Consider the following 18,823-nt stretch of genomic DNA (forward strand, 5'->3'; position numbering starts at 1 on the left):
AATGTGCATGGATATATATGTGTGTATATCTGTGTATTCTGAGAAACAGCTGAAAAGGCTTCTGCTTTTGCTTGACAAATGTGTGTGGGTGGAGGGGGGTGTTGGCAGAACTTGGCAGGTACAAAAAGAAGCAGTGGAAGTGGGCCACAAAAAGGGTCAGAGGATTGGAACTCCTCTCCTATGAAAAAAAAGGGGAGTTGGAGTTGTTCAGCCAGGAGAAGAGAAGGCTCCAGAAAGACCTTCTTGCAGCCTTTCAGTATATAAAGGGGGCTTACAAGAAAGATGGAGAAAGACTTTTTACCAGGCCCTGAAGTGACAGGACAAGGGGCAACAGTTCCAAACTGAAAGAGGGAGTTCTAGAGACATAAGAAAGGGTGGTGAGACACTGAAACAGGTTGCCAGAAGAAGTTGTGGATGCCCCATCCCTGCAACTATTCAGCATCAGGTTGGACAGGGCTCTGAGAAACATCATCTAATGAAAGGTGTCCCTGCTCATGGCAAGGGTATTAGACTAGATAATCTTTAAAGGTCCCTTCCAACCCAAACCATTTTATGATTCCAAGAACGTTCCTTTTCCTGGCTCCTGTCTTCTATGTAACAATTCAGTCCAGTACATGGTGTGGCTGATTCTACACATCTACTTAAAAGTGGTTATTACCTGTGGTAGCTGTCATGAACATTCTGATGTAATAGTTTCTGTGCAACACTGAGAATATGTTTTCTAATGCACACTGCATAAGTACTAGTGCTTATAGAAACACACTACAAATGTATCATGGTATGGATGATGTCCAGAGACTCTAGTAATATGTAAGAAACAGCAGCTACTTTTCTCTGGCTTCCCTTTCCTTTTTCATGTGTATGTTATTCTCCACATAGCCCTTACTGAACATTTCTCAGACTGCTTTCACTTTCTGCGTGGAAAACTCAGTGTCTGGTATCTTTTGCTCTCTGTCCCACTACTTACTCGAGAGTCATGCGTGATATGACATCAAATGTCATCAGACCAGCCTGGTCAAAATTCTCCTTGTAACGGCCCATCTTGATAGCATCCAACCACTCATGGGCATTGCTGAGTGAAGGGAAATCTGGAGGACAGTTGCTCAGGAGAGGCTGAGATGGTCTGTAAAAAGAGGCAGGTTCTAAAACCCAAGTTATCAACTTCAGCTGACCACACTAGTACAGTAAGAGTTATGAGAGAAAGAGGACACAACCTCTGAAGAGTACAGAATGAAGAACAATGGTATTTGTTCTTCATGCCCTGATTCCTAAAGTCCCACTGTGATATGCTGTTTCTTGGCTCCCTCTGTCCCCTTTTCTGCCTAAAAACAGCCATACAAACCCAAGAAATTTATCCTTCCAATTGCTCATACTTGCTCAGGCACATTCTTTACTTGTTTCCCATAATCTTTTCACACTTTCTGGGTCTAGGCCTTGTAGCTGGGCAAAGAGCTGCACATTTCTAAAGGAGAGATGAGACCTTATTTACCTTTTTACCTTTGTGACTAATTCTGCCTCTCCTAAATGCTTTCCTTGGATCAGATAGTAACCTATGAGACAATGAGTGTGTTGTTTCAGCTCCAACACCCATCAGATAAAAGCACAGTAGTAAAAGGCCAAAGAAATGACTGTTCACACATGGCATTTGCTCTTTTCCCCATCGTCTGAATCTGTCCCAAAGCTGTAACACTTGCTGCTTTTAGTAAACCAGAAATCACTAGATACTTCCCCTCCCCCAGCTGTGGAGTACATTCCACAGAGACAAGATTTATAACCACAGGGAAAAGCCCTCCAGGCCAGCAGGATGTAATTTCGTCATCAGCCCAGCAGTCATCTAACCTTGGCACCATTTATTCCCCAGAGTCTTCTCCTTTGACCTCCTGTCCCTTGTTCCATCATGCTGCAAAATGCAGTTGGGAAAATATGGGATGCGAGCTGCAGTTCTAATTATTATTTTCTATAAATTTTCTTCTCTCCTTAAGCTAAGGTCTTCTTTTCCTTCATCATCTCTTGTGGTCACACAGTATCGTGTGATCACAGAATATCTTATGCAGCTGCACCCAGATATGTCCCCTCCCTTCGTTCCCTAAGATCCCTCTCTCATTCATCCTCAGTGCAACTCATTGAGATTTATCTCCTGTCACATTCAGCACTCACGACTCCTCATCACCCATTAAATGAATCAGGATACATATTTTTTTCAACCTGCTTTCCCTTTTTTTTTTTACTTCCTTTTTGTTTCCAGTCTCAGACGGGAGGGTTGGAAAAAAAATCATATAGCCTGATTTATTGTTTTCTGTTCCTCATGATGTGTATCAAGAGACAAGTCCTATTATTTTGCATTTAATCCTCATCTCACCTGCTGGTCCCAGTGCCAATAGCTTTGAGGGCAGATGGCTTGCGAATCATTTTATCTAGGGCACTGACTATCTGCTCAAACTTGGGTCTCTGAACTCGTTCCTTCTGCCAGCAGTCAAGCATCAGCAGGTGCAAAACAGTTGGGCAGTCTGGGGGTGGTGGCAGGCGATAGTCCTGGTCAATGGCATTAATTACCTGCAGGAAAAGAAGAACAAGGCTTTATCGTGGCTGGGAAAATAAAAGACAAAAGACCTTCAATGACTTGGTGTGTATGGCTTTCCTCTGCTTGAATTGATACAGAACAGAGAGGCAGATGTACATTCTCACCACTTCTGAAACTTACATCCTGATTGGACATGTCCCAGTAAGGCCTTTCACCATACGACATCACCTCCCACATTACAATGCCATAGCTCCAGACATCACTGGAGGAGGTGAACTTGCGATACTGGATAGCTTCAGGGGCAGTCCAACGGATAGGGATCTTGCAGCCCTAGAAAGCAGACAGAAAGCAACCATAAGGTTAGTGAGATATTCACTATTTGTGAAAATGACATCAGTGAAACAGCACAACACAACTCTGAGCATAGGGCGACAGTACAGTTGATTCTGTCTTGTAGACATTGTTGGTTTAAATTCAAACTATGTTCAAGGTTTCAACCTTGTTTTATTGACAAATCTAGATGAAAAGAGAGAATCATCCCTCCTTTCTGCTACAAATACCATGATATTAACTTTCACACCTCTACTTTACACTGAAAGCAGCATACAGTAAAAGCCTCCTGGAAGTCACAATCATTTGGAAATCTAAAGCCATTTAAATAATCCCAACCTGCAACACTACACTCAGTGGCTAGCATTAGGTTCTTTCTCTTTCCATCTTGACCTCTCTGACTGCAGGTATGACCTGCAAGATGAAGTATCATTCAGGTGCTGGTTCTTCAAAATAAACATATCTAAAAATTGTTTCACTTCTCAATGACTGAATTCTTCTGCATCCCCCTCATCTTCAACTCACCTGTTATACTCCCACCCTTTTTGTAGTATGTGTAGAAGATGGTAGAACTTCATAGACAATAAGTTCATTTGATGGTTGGTTATAAGCCCATAAATATACTTAGGCCATTTATCTTTTCTGTAGGAAAAAAACCTGGTGGTACAGGATTTCAATCTCTTTCAGTCCTTTATCCTTCCTGTAAAAAGCTAATGGAATGGGGGAAGATAACAGCTACATCAGGCTATGAAGTTTGACCTATTCACCATCATGCCAAAAAGAACAGCACCAAAACTTCACCTGGCAGAGTGAATCAGATATTGCTATCTTTGTTTTTTGCTGGTTTGGAACAAATAGCCCCAGAGATAGAAGGCTCTACTCCACTGTTCTCTATGTTCTCAGGATGGACTAAAAAGGGTACACCAAAACAAGGAGGAACACAGAAAATAACTACAGCTGTCAGCACTGCTGACTAATTCACAGCATTGCAGTAACTCACCAGACCTCCAGTATAGGTGGGATTTGAAGCATCATCCTCCAGAAAGCGGGACAAACCAAAGTCTGACACCTTGCACACCAGGTTACTGTTGACTAAGATGTTACGTGCTGCCAGGTCACGATGCACATAGTTCATGTCGGAAAGGTAGCGCATACCAGCTGCAATCCCCCGTAGCATTCCCACCAGCTGTAACACACTGAACTGTCCCTCCTTCTGCTGCAAGTGAGGAGGCAAACAGAGGCTTTTATGACCACAAAACACAAAGCCAACAGGGAAGATTAATAAAGAGCAAGGTAACAAGGCAGATTTATGAAGTTAGGGAACATAAATCTTAACTTCAGCCAAAATCTGAAGGTTAAGGGACAGCGAATAAGAAAGAAGGGCGTGCTTAAAGCAATGAATCTCAAATGAAATCAGACACTAGTAGTTATCTTTTTCTGAAGGCAATTCTCCTCTTGTAGTCACATTTTCCTTTAGCATCCTATGTCCAGTCGCACTGAGATGGCTAAATGAATGTCAGTAGACAAATCTGCTCTTACAAACATCTTTACAATTGGCTCTATGCAGTTCTACACAATGGGTTCATGGACTCTTCAAAATGTACCTGCCAAAGTATTTGTGGTTGAATTAGTGTATGAACCACTAAAAAAGAGAAATGAAGCATCTATACTAAAAAGATGCCTGCATTTATGTTTCATTACTAGAAAAAGCACTGAAAACTATGATTCAAAAAATAACTGCAAGATTCATTACTTCATTACAATGTTGAAACTTGAAAATATTCTGTGGAATAAAGACTTAAAAACATTACTAGAAAGGCAAACTTTGGAACATACACATAAGCAACTGAAAGGCTGTGTACAAAGATAAACAATTTGGTACTGTTTACATTAATTATTGGAGTTTGAGAAGTCTAAAATAATGAAAAAATGTTATATGGTGGTTGAGCTTTTGAAATATTTTCACCATGATGGTCCAAAACCACTTACTCTGGTAATTTGCTATTATTTCTATGGCACCTGAAGAGGGCAATTGAGGACTTAAAGAGATAGGAGTGAAAAGGAAGAGCAGGCAAAATTATCAGATCTGAGACTGGCACACAGCAAGATGAAGAGGTAACAATTGTGGGAGACTCTGGTTGTGGTACCCTGAGGAAGGAATCCAGTGATCCGTTCTCCATGAACTCTGTGACAATCATGACTGGTCGGCTCTTGGTGACCACACCCTCCAGGTGGATGACATTGGGATGCTCAAACTGCCCCATGATGCTGGCCTCGCTCAGGAACTCCCGCCGCTGTTCCTCCGTGTAACCTGACTTCAAGGTCTTAATAGCTACTGTGTATTCACGCTTCCCTGGGTGTTTTAGGCGCCCAAAGCACACCTCTCCAAACTCTCCTGTCAGGGAGGGAAGAAACACACCTCAAGTAAGGAAACAGCAATGAATTTTAGTCAGGTGTACTAAAGCATTCTACTGTGGATGACTTCAGGCGCCGTTTGGAAATAGGGTTACTAGGACTGTTCAGATTAAGATAAAGTTCTTGATGAAGACTGGAGACTACATATTCAGGGTTCAAATGAGAAGTTCTGAGTTTTAGGGTGTTTTAAACTTGGTTTGGAGCCAGCATCTAAGGGTAAGTAGGTTAAGATGAATTTTGGTAAAAATGAAGGTTAGCTATCCTGGCACTTGAGGTACCATGGATCCATGGGTCCATTTCAGACCCACAGTGTGCCAGGTCTCAAGGTGAACAAGAAGGTAGTTTAAAATCTGAAGATTCTCATACTACCTGATCCAATGACCTCCTCAATCTTGATGAGAGACACATCGATCTCCTTGGCAAATTCTCGAATAGCTTCATTTGGATCTTCATAGGTTGAAGGATCAATATAATACTTCACTCCGAGTCCTGCAGTGGAGAAGACAGCCCAAAACATCACCAGAATCAAACCCTGAGACAGATAGGCGTTAATGATTCCTGAAAAGAGACAGGCCCTTGCCACCTGTTGCTCAAAACCACTTACCTCGTGCACCGATATACTGCTGCAGGCGGTCTGTGTATGGAGTCTCTCGCCTTTTACTGCAGGACATAAAGGAAAGTAAAGTCAAAACACACACAAGAGTCTCTCCTAGATGTCGGGGTAGGCTTCTCAATGCAAGGCTCAGAGAATCCTTGAATTTAGGGACACAAGATGGGTGTTAAGATCCTGTCCATCTCCAGGTAACCAGTACATGCTTGTTTTCTATGTGGTAGTTTTTACACCACTGTTTGCATCCCCACTTTAGATATGACAAATGAGAGGGCCTCCATCACTATCCTGAAAAAAGATATTACAGTTTAACATCGCTGTCCTGGAAATTATCTTGCTATTCAGGCTAAATTTGCATTTTAATTTCACCAAATTAAAACAAATTATTCTTTTTGATAGTAATCTAAGCCATCTCCTATGATGCTTTTTAAGTTCTTTGAAAACATTCTAAGAGCCATTTACTCTAATACTTAATTTGTATGATTTTCCCAATTGTTTTTCCTCCTGGACTCTTAACAGCATTTATGTTGGCAATTCTTTTCATAAGTATGGTACCCAAATACAACAACAAAGAGGCAGAGGTACAGAAATCTGTTCCATGATGGGATTCTTGCATGTGCAGATCAAAACAGGTATGGCCTCTATTACTGTAATATTTATTGCATATATGCAACCAATTTCCAGTAAGCATATGTCCTTCTCAAAACAGGCACTTCTCAGATTTTATTCTTTTAAATGTGTGCAATTCAAGCATTTTTTCCCACACAATCTAATTATTTTCTAAGTTTCATCCTATTCTTTGTTTGCTCTAGATACATTTTCCAGTTTCAATCCACTTTCTTTGTTACCAACAGCAATCATTTTTTCCCCAAAAAATCTACAATTCATGCTAGTTTATAATCATCATATTAATAAGATGAGATTGTAAATCAAACTCTGTGGTATCCTGCAGTAGCCCTGCTGTATGCATGGATTTGTGTCAACCCATATGTTTTGCTGTTTCAGCACAAGACCTTTTAGCTGCTGATTCAACTAGCATCTGAAGGCAGAGTATCATGAAACGTTATGTTATTTTTCCTTAGGAACATCGCTAATTCTGTCATTCTAACAGATAACTGTATTATTTTGAGAACACAGACAATTCTACCTTCAAATTCTGTTCTGTTGCACAGAGCAATTGGCTTTACTGGGGCACATACCTAAGAGCTCTAACGCCGCTGTTGCACCTTAAAGTCAGGTCTACTTTAATGTTTTTTTTACTGATTATCTAACATATTAATGATTTCCCATCATTAAAAATACCCAAAACAATTAGCTAAAATAGGTGTTTCACATTGCATATTGCCTGAAAAATGTGTATCAACACTTTATAAAAACAAGTTAAAGTTATAGCCTTTGACTCCACATATGTTCAACTTTTTAAAGAACTACTCATTTCACATGGTGTTCCTCATTTCCTGCATCTTCAAACTGACTTTTAAAATAGAAATTCAGTATCTCCACTTTTTCTGAACAATTGTCTATTAATTGTACATTATCCTTTAAGTATAAATGAATCTTTTTTTAATAGTACTTCCTTATATGTATATTTACAGATACCCATTAATGTCTTTATCCAACACAGTTTTGGTAGTATTAACTTATTCTGGGTTTGGTTTATTTTTTTTAGAAAAATATATGTTTTATTGAGTTGTGCACATAATATCACATTTCCAGCTGTAACAAGAAATGATATTTTTAACAGTTCAAAGCTACAAAAGAAGGCAACAATTCAATTATAACAATATTTGATAATTCTTTTCTTTCTAGAGAGAAAAATATTAAAAGAGAATATACACAGAAGGAGAAAACAAATGCAGAATAGGGAAGACAACAAAAAAAGAAATCATTAAAACCAGAAGTCAATTTCTAAAGTTAAGTAGTTTATACAATTTTTAGGTCAGCAGAAAAAGCTAAAAAGTCCCTCTTGTGCAGAGGCACAGTAGAGCAAAGATATAGAATCCATTACTGACAATCTAGGGGATTAAGTTCAAACCTCAGTAAATTCAAGGAGCAGGTAATGACCATTTCTTTTCTTCAAATAACAAACCCCCCTTTGTTTACTTTCGTACCTCTACAAAAGTAGCAACCCTTACTTTTTTCTCTTTAAAATTTGTCCTTCTATTTTTACTATAGCAGATTATCTCTACAATTACTTATACGCCCTTTATTCTTTCCAAAATGGAAAGTGGTGTTTACTTTCTTTAACGTATATTTTATGAATTAATATTCCATGGAACCATTGGGGTTGTATAGATTTTACTTTTCAGCAAATGAGCCCTTGGTTCTTGGTGACAGGGTATTTAGCACTTTCTAAATAATCTGAATACTTATCTCACCACTCCTTCTCCACTCCATTGTTTCATTCTCCACTTGCTTGCCTAAAATGCAATTTACAGTCCCTTCTTTAAAATGATACGTTTAAATACCTTTAGAGCATCAGCTTTAAAATACTTTCTTTGTGTTCATATTGCTAACTAGCCAAATATCAGCTAAGTACGTGAGTGGTTTACCAAAGGAGAGGCTCCTCAGATAGGAATAATGGGGCAGATCTTTCCTTAATTACAAAATGGCATCTCAAGGACATCTGGATAAATGTAGATCAGGCTGTTTCCCTTGGGACGGGGTTATGTTGCGGGGGTAAGAAAGTTCCACTGTCTGAAGTGCACATGAGCAGGTCAAGGAATTCACCTCTTGAAGATGATGGCAAGGATGGCAATGGCAGCAATTACCAAGAAGGCTAGACCACCGAGTGCTGAGCCCACGATAAGCGGCAGTCGGTCCTGCACCATCTCCGAACGCTCCCCTAGAAAGGAAGACATGTGCATACACACATACAAATGCAGAGGACAGCAACTGTTAGAGTTTCCCTTCTACTCAGCTAGGTCTCACCCATAATTCCATCCCTACCAGCCCTTTGCTTCCCAGTCACTGTGTTTCTCCAGTGCCTTCCTTTCTACTTCTGAAAAGCCAGTGCTCCCTCTGAATCCACTTTTCCATCCCCCGCTCCACTGACACCTGACTACTCACTTAAGTATAGGCAAGCTCTACACCTGGGCTTTGATCCCATTGTCACCATCTAATTTAGCTTGCAGATGACACAGATGAGTACCTTTGATCCATACAAATGGATTCCATACTGCTGGAAAGCAAGCTTCCCCATACATGCCTGTGCCTCATCTATCCTTCTGTCCTGTGTCCCATCTGTCTTTAAGACTTTTACAGAGCTTTCAGCTGTAAGATGTCTCATGAGACATCCCGTGTCCCATGTAAGATGTCCAGCTGGAAGTCAAGCTACAGCATTGTATAGTGCTATGTACTGCAACATCCCTCTAAAGAGAGTTCTACTGACACACTCTGCTCCCGCTGGTCAGAGTTACAGACGCAACAGGGGAGTATGGCAGTAGTGTAAACAATACACTCTGATAGTATGGAGCTTCTTTGAGTGAACAAATCTGCATATGCAAATTATGATATACAGAAATACAAGTTGAGTTAGGAGTGTCTGGTAGCAGTCCTCCAGAGGATAAGCTAATACACTCAGGGACACACACAAGCGAAAGATGATCATGTACAGATCTGAGTACAAAATGGTAGCACTTACCTCCTGTTAAAGTCTGGAAATACATCTTCCCACTGTATGGGCCATAGCCCACTGCTGTTCTAGCTCGTACTTGGAAGGCATAGATCTTGCCTGGGCTCAAACTTGATATGGTGGCCATGTTGGTTTCACTAGTTAAGGTGAATGAATTATCCTCATCTTCTGCCTGTGAATGTCAGTGACCAAAAAAGAATGTGAAAATTCTGCCCTCGCTGCTCGCTCTCCTCATCAAGGCATGGTAGTTTCCATGTCAGCCCAATATTCTTTGAACCTGTTACAGAGCCTCCCAATCACAGCTGCTATTCCAGACATTACTTTCCCACACACTACTTGTTCCTCACTGCTGTTTTTCATTCCCTTAGGCTTCTGTTAAAGACTCCATAGGCTCTTCAATCTAAACGAGAGTGAGAGACAAAACTACCTTGTCCTGTGATTTGCTTTCTACAAACTCCAAACTCATGTATTCTCCTAGGAGAATTCAGAGTAAGAACACGTGTAATGCTGTATCCAGGAAGCTGCTAGACATCACAAATCCCTAGACAGTCCCTTTTACCACTAGAAAAACAGTAGCCCTGCACAATTCTGCAAAAATATTTATGTGAAAGATCAAGAATATGGAATGGGGGCTTATCTGAATAGCCCCACATACCTCTTCCCCTCAAATCAGAAGGATTAGGAGTCACAAAACGTGAATGGAGGACAACTTTGTATTTGCCATCCTGTAATTCCAGCACAGAAAAGGTAACTGGTATTTACCACTTAGCGAATGAAAGAGTGCATTCCTCCTTAAAAATTTTCTTGAAGACATCTGCCCAGGCATAAATGGGGACACACGACTTCCCCTCACAAACACGACAGACTTTTGCAGTGAGTCCAATTCCAATAAACACATTTAGAGAATTGAACTCCTTCTGCTGTTACCTGTGTCAGCTGGTGCTAAACTTATTGTTAGTCACAGCTTTTAAGCTTAAGCAAGTGTCTTCTATTTGTTTTAATTTGCAATGTCCATAGAGGTTTCCACGTTGGGAAATGCACATGGACTGATGTCCGATGAAGTGTGTATTACTTCTGGTAATAATTCTGCTACAGTTTGTTCTTTCCTCCTCTGTTCTTTCCTCCACCTTGTTCATTCTGATCCAGGGGTGCATCTCCCAGACAGGAGATTTCTCTGTTCCTTATAGAACGATCAGCACAGTATCACTTCCTACTCACCTTATCAAAGTAGCGTAGCTGGTAATCCAGGATTACTCCATTGGGCTGATCTGGCTGAGGCCATGACAGTGTGATGCTATTGGTAGTACGACTCACCTGATGCATCATAGGGACTGCAGAGGGGACTGAAATAAAAGAGAGAAAGGAGAGATTGCAAAGGGATAAGCTTAACAATGAACTATGATTGAATATTCATTACGATGAGTTAATAAGTTAGGTCAGCTTTTCCTTTAATTTCCTGTAATTTGCATTAAGTGTTTTGTAGAATAACCAGAAGAAATCTGGCACATTATTACTCTGCTGGGAGATACAGTCATTGGCAACATGGACAGAAAGAAAATGAAGAAATCCACATCCAACTGATCATGCACAGGAGCTAAATTATCTATATTGTAGCAGCAACATAATTCTGATCTTCCAACTCGCTATTTTCACATTAAGACGAGAAGGTGTTCAGTGCCACTACCTTGTTTTAAGATCACACTTAGACAAAGAATGTGATAGTGGTCAGAACAAAAGCAGAGCACACTACCTCCATTCTGCTTCCCCCCAGATTCTTTGCCTGAGGGAAAAAAATCAAGTATGGTCCACCAGAGCAATGAGGCCTTTCACTACCAGATCACTGGAGCAAACCAGAAGACAGAGGCAGATGGGACCAGTGCCGCATTAAGGAACAGACTTTGGAGCATGCCTCTGTTCAGTTGCAGATACCAGAGAATGAAAGCACTCCATTTTCCTAGTCTGGCATGCAACCTTGTGTTCAGACCAGCTCCTGGATCTCAGACCAATCTCTGTCAGGCCTGCTGCCTAGATGTCAAAACTTTTACTGTATTTGAGACTCTCAGTCCAGTCTGAATGGGCTTCTAACTATCACTGCTGCCTGGGACCACCACCTAAAGGTCACTGTTAAGTGTGCATGTGTAGAAACGTCACATACAGTTTTTTCTGACTGTTCTTTTAAATAGTTTGCCAACTTTCTGTCTTTGGTAAACACGGCAGTCTGGAATACTACCCAGATGAAATTGATGGCTCACTTGATTACATTATGATATTAAGTACTTAGATACTAATTACTGGGGAAAATGTCAACTTCCCTTTATGTAGAAAGCAAGGGTCTGGACATAACAAACATAAATGAGGGATTTAAAAGCATGAATCTGAATCAGAAAGCAAAGAAGAACTTTTGTCTACCAACTTTAGAAAACTTTTGATTGGTTGTTCTTAAAGCCTCAAGTTCAGTTCAAGACTTTGAGAATTGTGTAACTGCCATTAATTCTCTCTAACTTGGAACTCATTAAATCAGTAGGCAGGAAACACAATACAATCTTGAAGATAATATGAGTAACAATTTCAAATACTGTTCACTGAACCAAGATTAGATTACAATGAAAAACAATACAAGGGACTACTTGGGGTAGGTTTGCTTTTCATTTTTTTATCTTCTTAGAGGCACCATTCACATGTTCTCAAGACACCAGAGGTTCAGAACACCTATTTAATAGCAGGTCCTCTCCTAAAGTAGTTAGCTCGTAAAAAAAATGTCCTCAGAGTAGGAAGGGAGATGAATGGCTGTTAAAGCCACTTGCATGTGAAGTTTTCTGGAGAATGGAATTCCATTTCTACCAAAAACATCCATGAATCCATGTGCTCACACATGCATACTCCCCAGGTTCATGCAAAAGTTAAAAGAATGTGAGTTACACCTTAGGAAGAGCTTTTCAAGCAAACATTCCAGTATAATTGTAAGAGGATCTTTCAGCCTACCAGCTGTCTGTCCACAAAGCTCTTAAGTTCTGCTTTCTCTCTGCAAGCAAAAAGTCATGTTGCCAAGAAACCTCAAGTAGAGCAGCTAGGGAATCCTCATTTTCCTAATGGATGCAACATTTTCAGCAATGTTTAAATTTTCCAGAAAAAGAATACCAGTGAAAAGCTGTCACCTAACTTCACTGGTTTTACAAAACAGACAAACCCCATAGACTTCCTTGATGTGAGGAATGAAGCAGAGAAATTTGGCAAATGAGCAAAACCTGCAGAAAAGTATTTTCTTCCTCATTAATTGTGAGAAAGATAAAAGAAATGTTTTTAATAACAAGATAAAATTATTCAGAAAAACGTAATTCAGATGGGCTTCAAACAGCTCGGGCAAGTGGGAACTAATTTAAAAATGTAAATGAAACAAGAATGTAAGAGTATAAACAATAAAATGCTTTCTCTCCTCCTTATTCCTTTTATTTTTTACCATTGCTTGTCTTTCAAACAAGACTGCACAACTAGTTCACCTGAGATAACTTGTCAGTTAACACTTGATCAAGACAGATTCTGCTACATTTTAAGGTTACAAAAAGTTTAACTCCCTTGTTAAAGGGAGTTAAAGCACACACCTGGAGAGGAGCAAACCTAAATACACAACAACACTGCCATGGAAGAGCCCACCTCCTTCTAGTTTTGGATGACGATTTTGCAGAATGAGCAGAGTTAAATCTCCCCTCAATTCCTCTCCTTCCCCCCTCCAACAGTTATTCTTCCCACCCTTCTCATTCCTTCCTGATCCCAAATTTTTCCCCTACCTGGAAGAAATAATCAAAGTCAATTAGCAACATTTCACCTGCATCTTAGTAAAAAACATATCCATTCTGACATGAATACGTGCTATGAATTTTTAGCTACCCATCAACAGGCTATCTTTTGCCAGCAGTACAGAGACTCAAGCTGGCACTGTGCATAGCACATTTAGGCACAGCAAAATCTGCAACAGAACAATGATGTTAAATGGTACTCTCCTCAGACAGGCAGTATACAGAAGCAGGTTATAACTACTTGAATTAGACATACTGGAAAACAGAACAAAAAATCACTCAAGTGTATCTTTTAACCATGTGCCACAGCATTCTAGAATCTTCCTACTATACAGGTATGTCCATCACTTGGGGTAGTCACATGGTGGTGGTGGGTATGACCAGGATAATGCAGTCTGTTGTATTAAAAAATACTAATTTCAGTGATATGTACCTAATAAGCAGACAACACTTAAGGAAAAAGTAAGTATTCTTAGTAAATAAAGTAAGTATTCTTATTCAGTAAAAATTCTCAGAAATAAAACCAGATACAATTCAAAGCAAGGCAGGTTGACTTTAATCTGCCTCTCCAAGACAGAGTTCAGATTTTGATACGTGTGCCTCTCTTTTAAGGAAAAAAATTACAAAACACTGGCCAGGGAGCTCTCCTGTCACTTCAAGTAAAAGAGATATCAAGATTTCTCCACTGAAAAATGTTATACAACATGATGTGAATATTAATACTAAGGTGATGTGAAATGTGAATGTAATTGTTGGTGGACTAAGTACATTTTTCCTGTCAGAAGTGTATTATAAAGTTACTCTCTCAGTGTTAATACATTAAGAAATACAAATTTCAAGGCTTTATGTCTATAGACATTCAAACTATCATACCTCTGCTGGCACAGAAGTGCTAGATGAATACTTTCCTTAGTATGCATGCCAACTATCAAAAATGTTTATAACAGAACTTTGCTTTCAAAGCTTTGTTTTGTATACACAAATGTGTTCAGCTCTGTGTTGATTTGTCACTTTTATTAATTTTGTTCTTTTCATGTGGGGTTTATAAATGTAGCCATGTTAGGTCCCTGTCTAATGACCACTGAAATCACAGGGCCTGATTCAATCCAGTGTGGGTAGCTGTATTAGATGATCATTGTAGGTTAATTCCAACTATTCTATTCTATTCTATTCTATTCTATTCTATTCTATTCTATTCTATTCTATTCTATTCTATTCTATTCTATTCTATTCACTGAGATGAAAAAACATGCTGTGAGATCAGACCTCTAAGTAAGACTGAAAAAGCAGTGTTTTTGTATACTATTCATAAAATAGCAAATGGAAAATTCTCCCATATATAGACCTAGTTAAAACAGTCCAAACACCAGTTAAATTCAACTCCCAGGTTCTATATTCTGTGAGTTGTCAGTTGCAACTCTTCTACATTGTGGGTCATCCTGGTATCAGTGGATAAAGTGGATTTAAGATAGTTTGAGCACCTTGAAAATGCTACATTCTCTGAGTTACTAATGTTTGACAAGTTTCAGCTGTTTTCTAATAAAGGTGATGTCCTTGGCTGTGGTATCTGCTTCGGCCAGTAACACATGCCTGCAAGACTAAAAAATCTAATCTCAATCAACAGATTAGTAGAGGAAGGAAGGTGAAGGAAGTGCAGACTCTTATAACAGTACATGGAGATTCTTACTTATGCAGAGCACAGTCAAGTGCCATTCTCAGTAGACCAGGAACATCTCTGGCATGTAACATTCAATCCATGTTCCATACAGCTATTCAGGAGAGCAGATGTGGCCCCTGCTTGGAGGAGTCCCATGGCATAAGGCCCGGGAGAAAAGAGTGGATCTAAAAAAGCTAGTTCATACGCATGGGTTATCTCTTCCACGTGCAAAAGCTATTCATCCCAACAAGCAGGAATTCAGGCAAAAAATGCCAGGAGGCCTGCATGTTTGAACAAGGAGCTCCTAGCTAAACTCTAACACAAAAAAGGAAGAATACAGAGTGGGACAGGTAGCCTGGGAGGAACAGAGAGGCACTGTCCAAACATGTAGACACATGGCTGGGAAAGCCAAAGCCTGCCTGGAATCACATCTGGCAACTGAGGTCAAAAGCAAGAAGGGTTTCTCTAAGTACAGAAGTGGCTAAAGGAAGACCAGAGAAAATGTGGGCCTACTGCTGGGTGGCACGGGGTCCTGGTGACACAGGGTATCTTCTTCCCATCAGTCTTTATCAGCAAGACTGGCCTTTACAAACTCCAGTTCTTGCAGACCTGGGGGAATGCTGAAGCAAGGAAGACTTTCTTCCTCATATCAGATCAGGTGACTAAATATTTACACAAACTATATAATTTCACAAGCCCTGGTCAGATACATCCATCAGGGAGCTGGCTGATGTCATTTTGAGGCCACCCGTGATAATCTTTGAAGCATCGTGGTGATTATGAGAGGGCGCCTGAGAACTAGTGGAAAACAAATGTCGTTCCTCTCCTCAACAAGGGCAAGAAGGAGGCGGCTAATCCTCATCTGCACCCCTGGGAAGATGAAACAACTAATCCTGGATACCTTTTCTGGGCACACAAAGAACAAGACAGTAATTGTGAGCAGCCAGCATGGATTCTCAGAAGGAAACTCAGGTCTGATCAACCTGCTAGGATGAAATTTCTGGCTTGGTGGTGAGGGAAGAGCACCAAGGGATAGTTACTTTCTTGACATCACGAAGGTGTTTCACACTGTTTCCCATATCTTCATAGAGAACACAGTATGGGCTTTAAGCATTGCCTCCCATAGTATCCTCACAGACAACCTGAATTTGATGAAGTGTGGGTTGGATGAGCAGACAGTGAGGTTAACTGAAAACTTCCAGAACAACTGAGCCCAGATCAGTGGAAGGGAGTGACAGAGTAACAGACCAGGCAAACCAGAGCAGTTGTTGACTCTCCAACCTTGGTGATACTCAAAAGTGTTCTGGATGTGGTCATGGGCAATTTGCTTGAGGTGACCCTGATAAGCAGAGGAGTTGGAGAATATATTCTCCAGAGGTCTCTTCCAAGCTTGGCCATTTTCTGACTCTTTCTAGGTAGTTATGTGTCTTCTTCCCCTTCTGTCTCACCCCATAATCTTCTGCAAGTATACAGTTTGATCAACCTCAGCTATGCCTCTAATGTTCTCTAATATGCCTCTATATTCTCTAACAGTAGCCCCAAATCTACCACTTTCACATTCACATTCTTGTTTCTCCTTTGTTACCTCTTCAGATACCCTGTTTTCCTCATATTCTAAGCAAATGACACGAAGATCCTAGCTTTGTTCCACACAGCTTCCCACATATCATCTTCAAGGAAGATCAGTCTGAATATAGTATGGAAACTCCCTTCTTTACATGTTTATTATCTTATCCTTATTTTGAAAATGTCCTATGTCTTTTCTACACATTTCAATTTAATTCTGACCCTTTCTCTAAATGCCTGAAAATACTTTAAAAGTATCTTGTATTGTCTTCTGTCATAACCTTGTACTTTACTTCCTATGGAGGAAGAGTGTTTTAGAAGGGTAAATTAGTTATTTTCACTTCCCTTATCTCTATTATTAATGGTTTTTGTGTATCCATTCCACTCATATTTAATAAAGAGGAAAAAATCCTTTAGGACAAAAGGTGCCATGTTGTACTTTGTACCTTCTATTTATACTTGCTCAAAAGGTTTCTACCTTCATTCAAACAGTGGCTAAAACCTGAATTGTGAAAACAAGCACATTTTTTCTCTGCTCATGCTGCAGCGATCAAGCATAGTAAAAAGAGAAACTGGAATAGCTTCTTTTTGTGGAGTGACCACAGAAATTGTTATTAATTCCCAGTCATAGCTGGGAAAATCTGCTGAAGATGGGTAAGTTGACAAATGTCATTAATGTCACTAAGGGGAAAATTAAACCTTAAAAGAGTATTTTTGTTGTTCTACATGAATAGAAAATGAAAAAGTTAAATTCTTAGGGACCTTTGGTGAATGCTGAGGGTTGGCAATTACATCATAAATAAGCAAATAGCTTATTACTTTTAGTAAATACATAAATACTTTGTTCATACAGAGGACAATGAGCACTTACATTCCACTTGCTTTACCTGCTGGTTTTAGCCTGGAAAAACACAGTAGGTAGCTTTTGACAGCTCTCTTGTTATTCCTTTCTTGTTTTGAACAAGAAAATACCTTGCCCATTTCCCTGATCTTGCCAACTAAGTCTACTGTATTCCTTTGGCTCTCTTTGGAAAAGCAAACATCTTCCAGCAATTCATCCACTTCCCTTTATAACCTCATAATCATACTTCGCATTTAATTCTTTTCCTCTTCTCACACCATTTCGCCTGAAAATCTTCTGTCAGGTCCTCTTAAATTTCCTGGCACTACCCATAACTGTCCTTGTCCCCATTCAGCCTCTTACACAAACCTTCAGACTGTCTAGCACTCATTTCTGCAGCGCTAAGATTTTTGGTATTGCCAGGTCCCACTGCTCTGATTCCAGCTGATGCAAAAGGCTGCTACGTATCTTCTCACAGGTACAAGGCAACCTGGTCAAACAACCTTTACCCTCACATACCTCCATTAGCTCTCATAATGTCTCAATTCAGTTAAAAAGCAATCCACTTGCTTTTAGAAGTCTGTATTGATTCACTCCAACATCTGAGTCTCCGCTGTCTTTCTCTTTTCCTCTTCTTTCTAGGAATGTAACAACTGCCTGAATGAATAAGTTCAGTAGCATGTCTCTGGCAACAGACATTACTACATGCTTCAGTACAAGGAGTAAGAAATAAAATGGACAGATATTTAAAGCTGTGCACAGAGGAAGTTTCTTCAGAGTCCTTTAAATGAAAACCTGACTTCTGTCCTGAGACATTAGAAGAGATATTTGTTTACCCTGATAAGTACACTTGAAGATGTTAGAATAATTAATAAAATTTTAGTCAGTTTGCGTTTTTTTAAATAATATGGTTGGAGTTTAAGTTCTTCCTATTCTTTGTGTCAGGTTCCCACCTGTGAAGAAGGTGGGATTCATTAGAATTCATTAGAAATACGTAGCAGCCCTTCCTCAGGTAGTTCCTGCTATTTGGAACATCCTTCCAACATTTTACTATATATCCTGACACTTCTTGAGGTATTCACCCTCAGCACTTTAAACCTGAGCTGAAAGCCATTCCCGTCTCTTGTCTCATCTCCTTACAGTTCTTCTGGTAATTAGCAGATCATATTTGCATGTCACACTATTACTATCCAAACAGGTTTTCTTATTACTATCCAAACAGGTTTTAGGTTAAGGTTGTCTTATTATAGTAAAGGACACTTTACAGTGCCAACCCTTCTTATTCTGATTTCAGACACATAGGCACTGAAGAATAAGAACATCATAATCAGTCTGCCACAGAAAAATGTGATTGTGTAACCAAAGGATCCCATGGCACTTTGAAGAAGGGCCAGAAGACTGTGAGGGGTAAAAAACTCTTAGACGAACAATTTTGGAGACTAAGATGAAGAGTGA

The 18,823-nt window shown here is 39.8% G+C and overlaps 1 protein-coding gene across 3 annotated transcripts in view; it reads right to left on the bottom strand.

Moving 5' to 3' along the window:
* Positions 1-18,823, bottom strand: part of EPHB6 (EPH receptor B6) — an 85,615-nt gene that overhangs the window by 14,165 nt on the left and 52,627 nt on the right. For all 3 annotated transcript variants that reach the window (XR_007630879.1, XR_007630878.1, XM_050332095.1), the window contains exons 7-16: positions 10,729-10,853; positions 9,520-9,682; positions 8,607-8,721; positions 5,871-5,926; positions 5,636-5,755; positions 4,999-5,246; positions 3,852-4,067; positions 2,702-2,851; positions 2,360-2,553; positions 968-1,123 (exon numbers count right to left, since the gene is read on the bottom strand). Coding sequence is in view for 1 of the 3 variants with exons in the window: in XM_050332095.1 (XP_050188052.1) it covers positions 968-1,123; positions 2,360-2,553; positions 2,702-2,851; positions 3,852-4,067; positions 4,999-5,246; positions 5,636-5,755; positions 5,871-5,926; positions 8,607-8,721; positions 9,520-9,682; positions 10,729-10,853 (1,543 nt within the window). In the remaining 2 variants the exon portion in view is untranslated. The remainder of the gene's footprint in view (positions 1-967; positions 1,124-2,359; positions 2,554-2,701; positions 2,852-3,851; positions 4,068-4,998; positions 5,247-5,635; positions 5,756-5,870; positions 5,927-8,606; positions 8,722-9,519; positions 9,683-10,728; positions 10,854-18,823) is intronic.

The sequence above is a fragment of the Myiozetetes cayanensis genome, unplaced genomic scaffold (genome assembly GCF_022539395.1).
Source record: "Myiozetetes cayanensis isolate MyiCay16 unplaced genomic scaffold, myiCay2020 scf5-8, whole genome shotgun sequence".
Taxonomy (NCBI): Eukaryota; Metazoa; Chordata; class Aves; order Passeriformes; family Tyrannidae; genus Myiozetetes; species Myiozetetes cayanensis.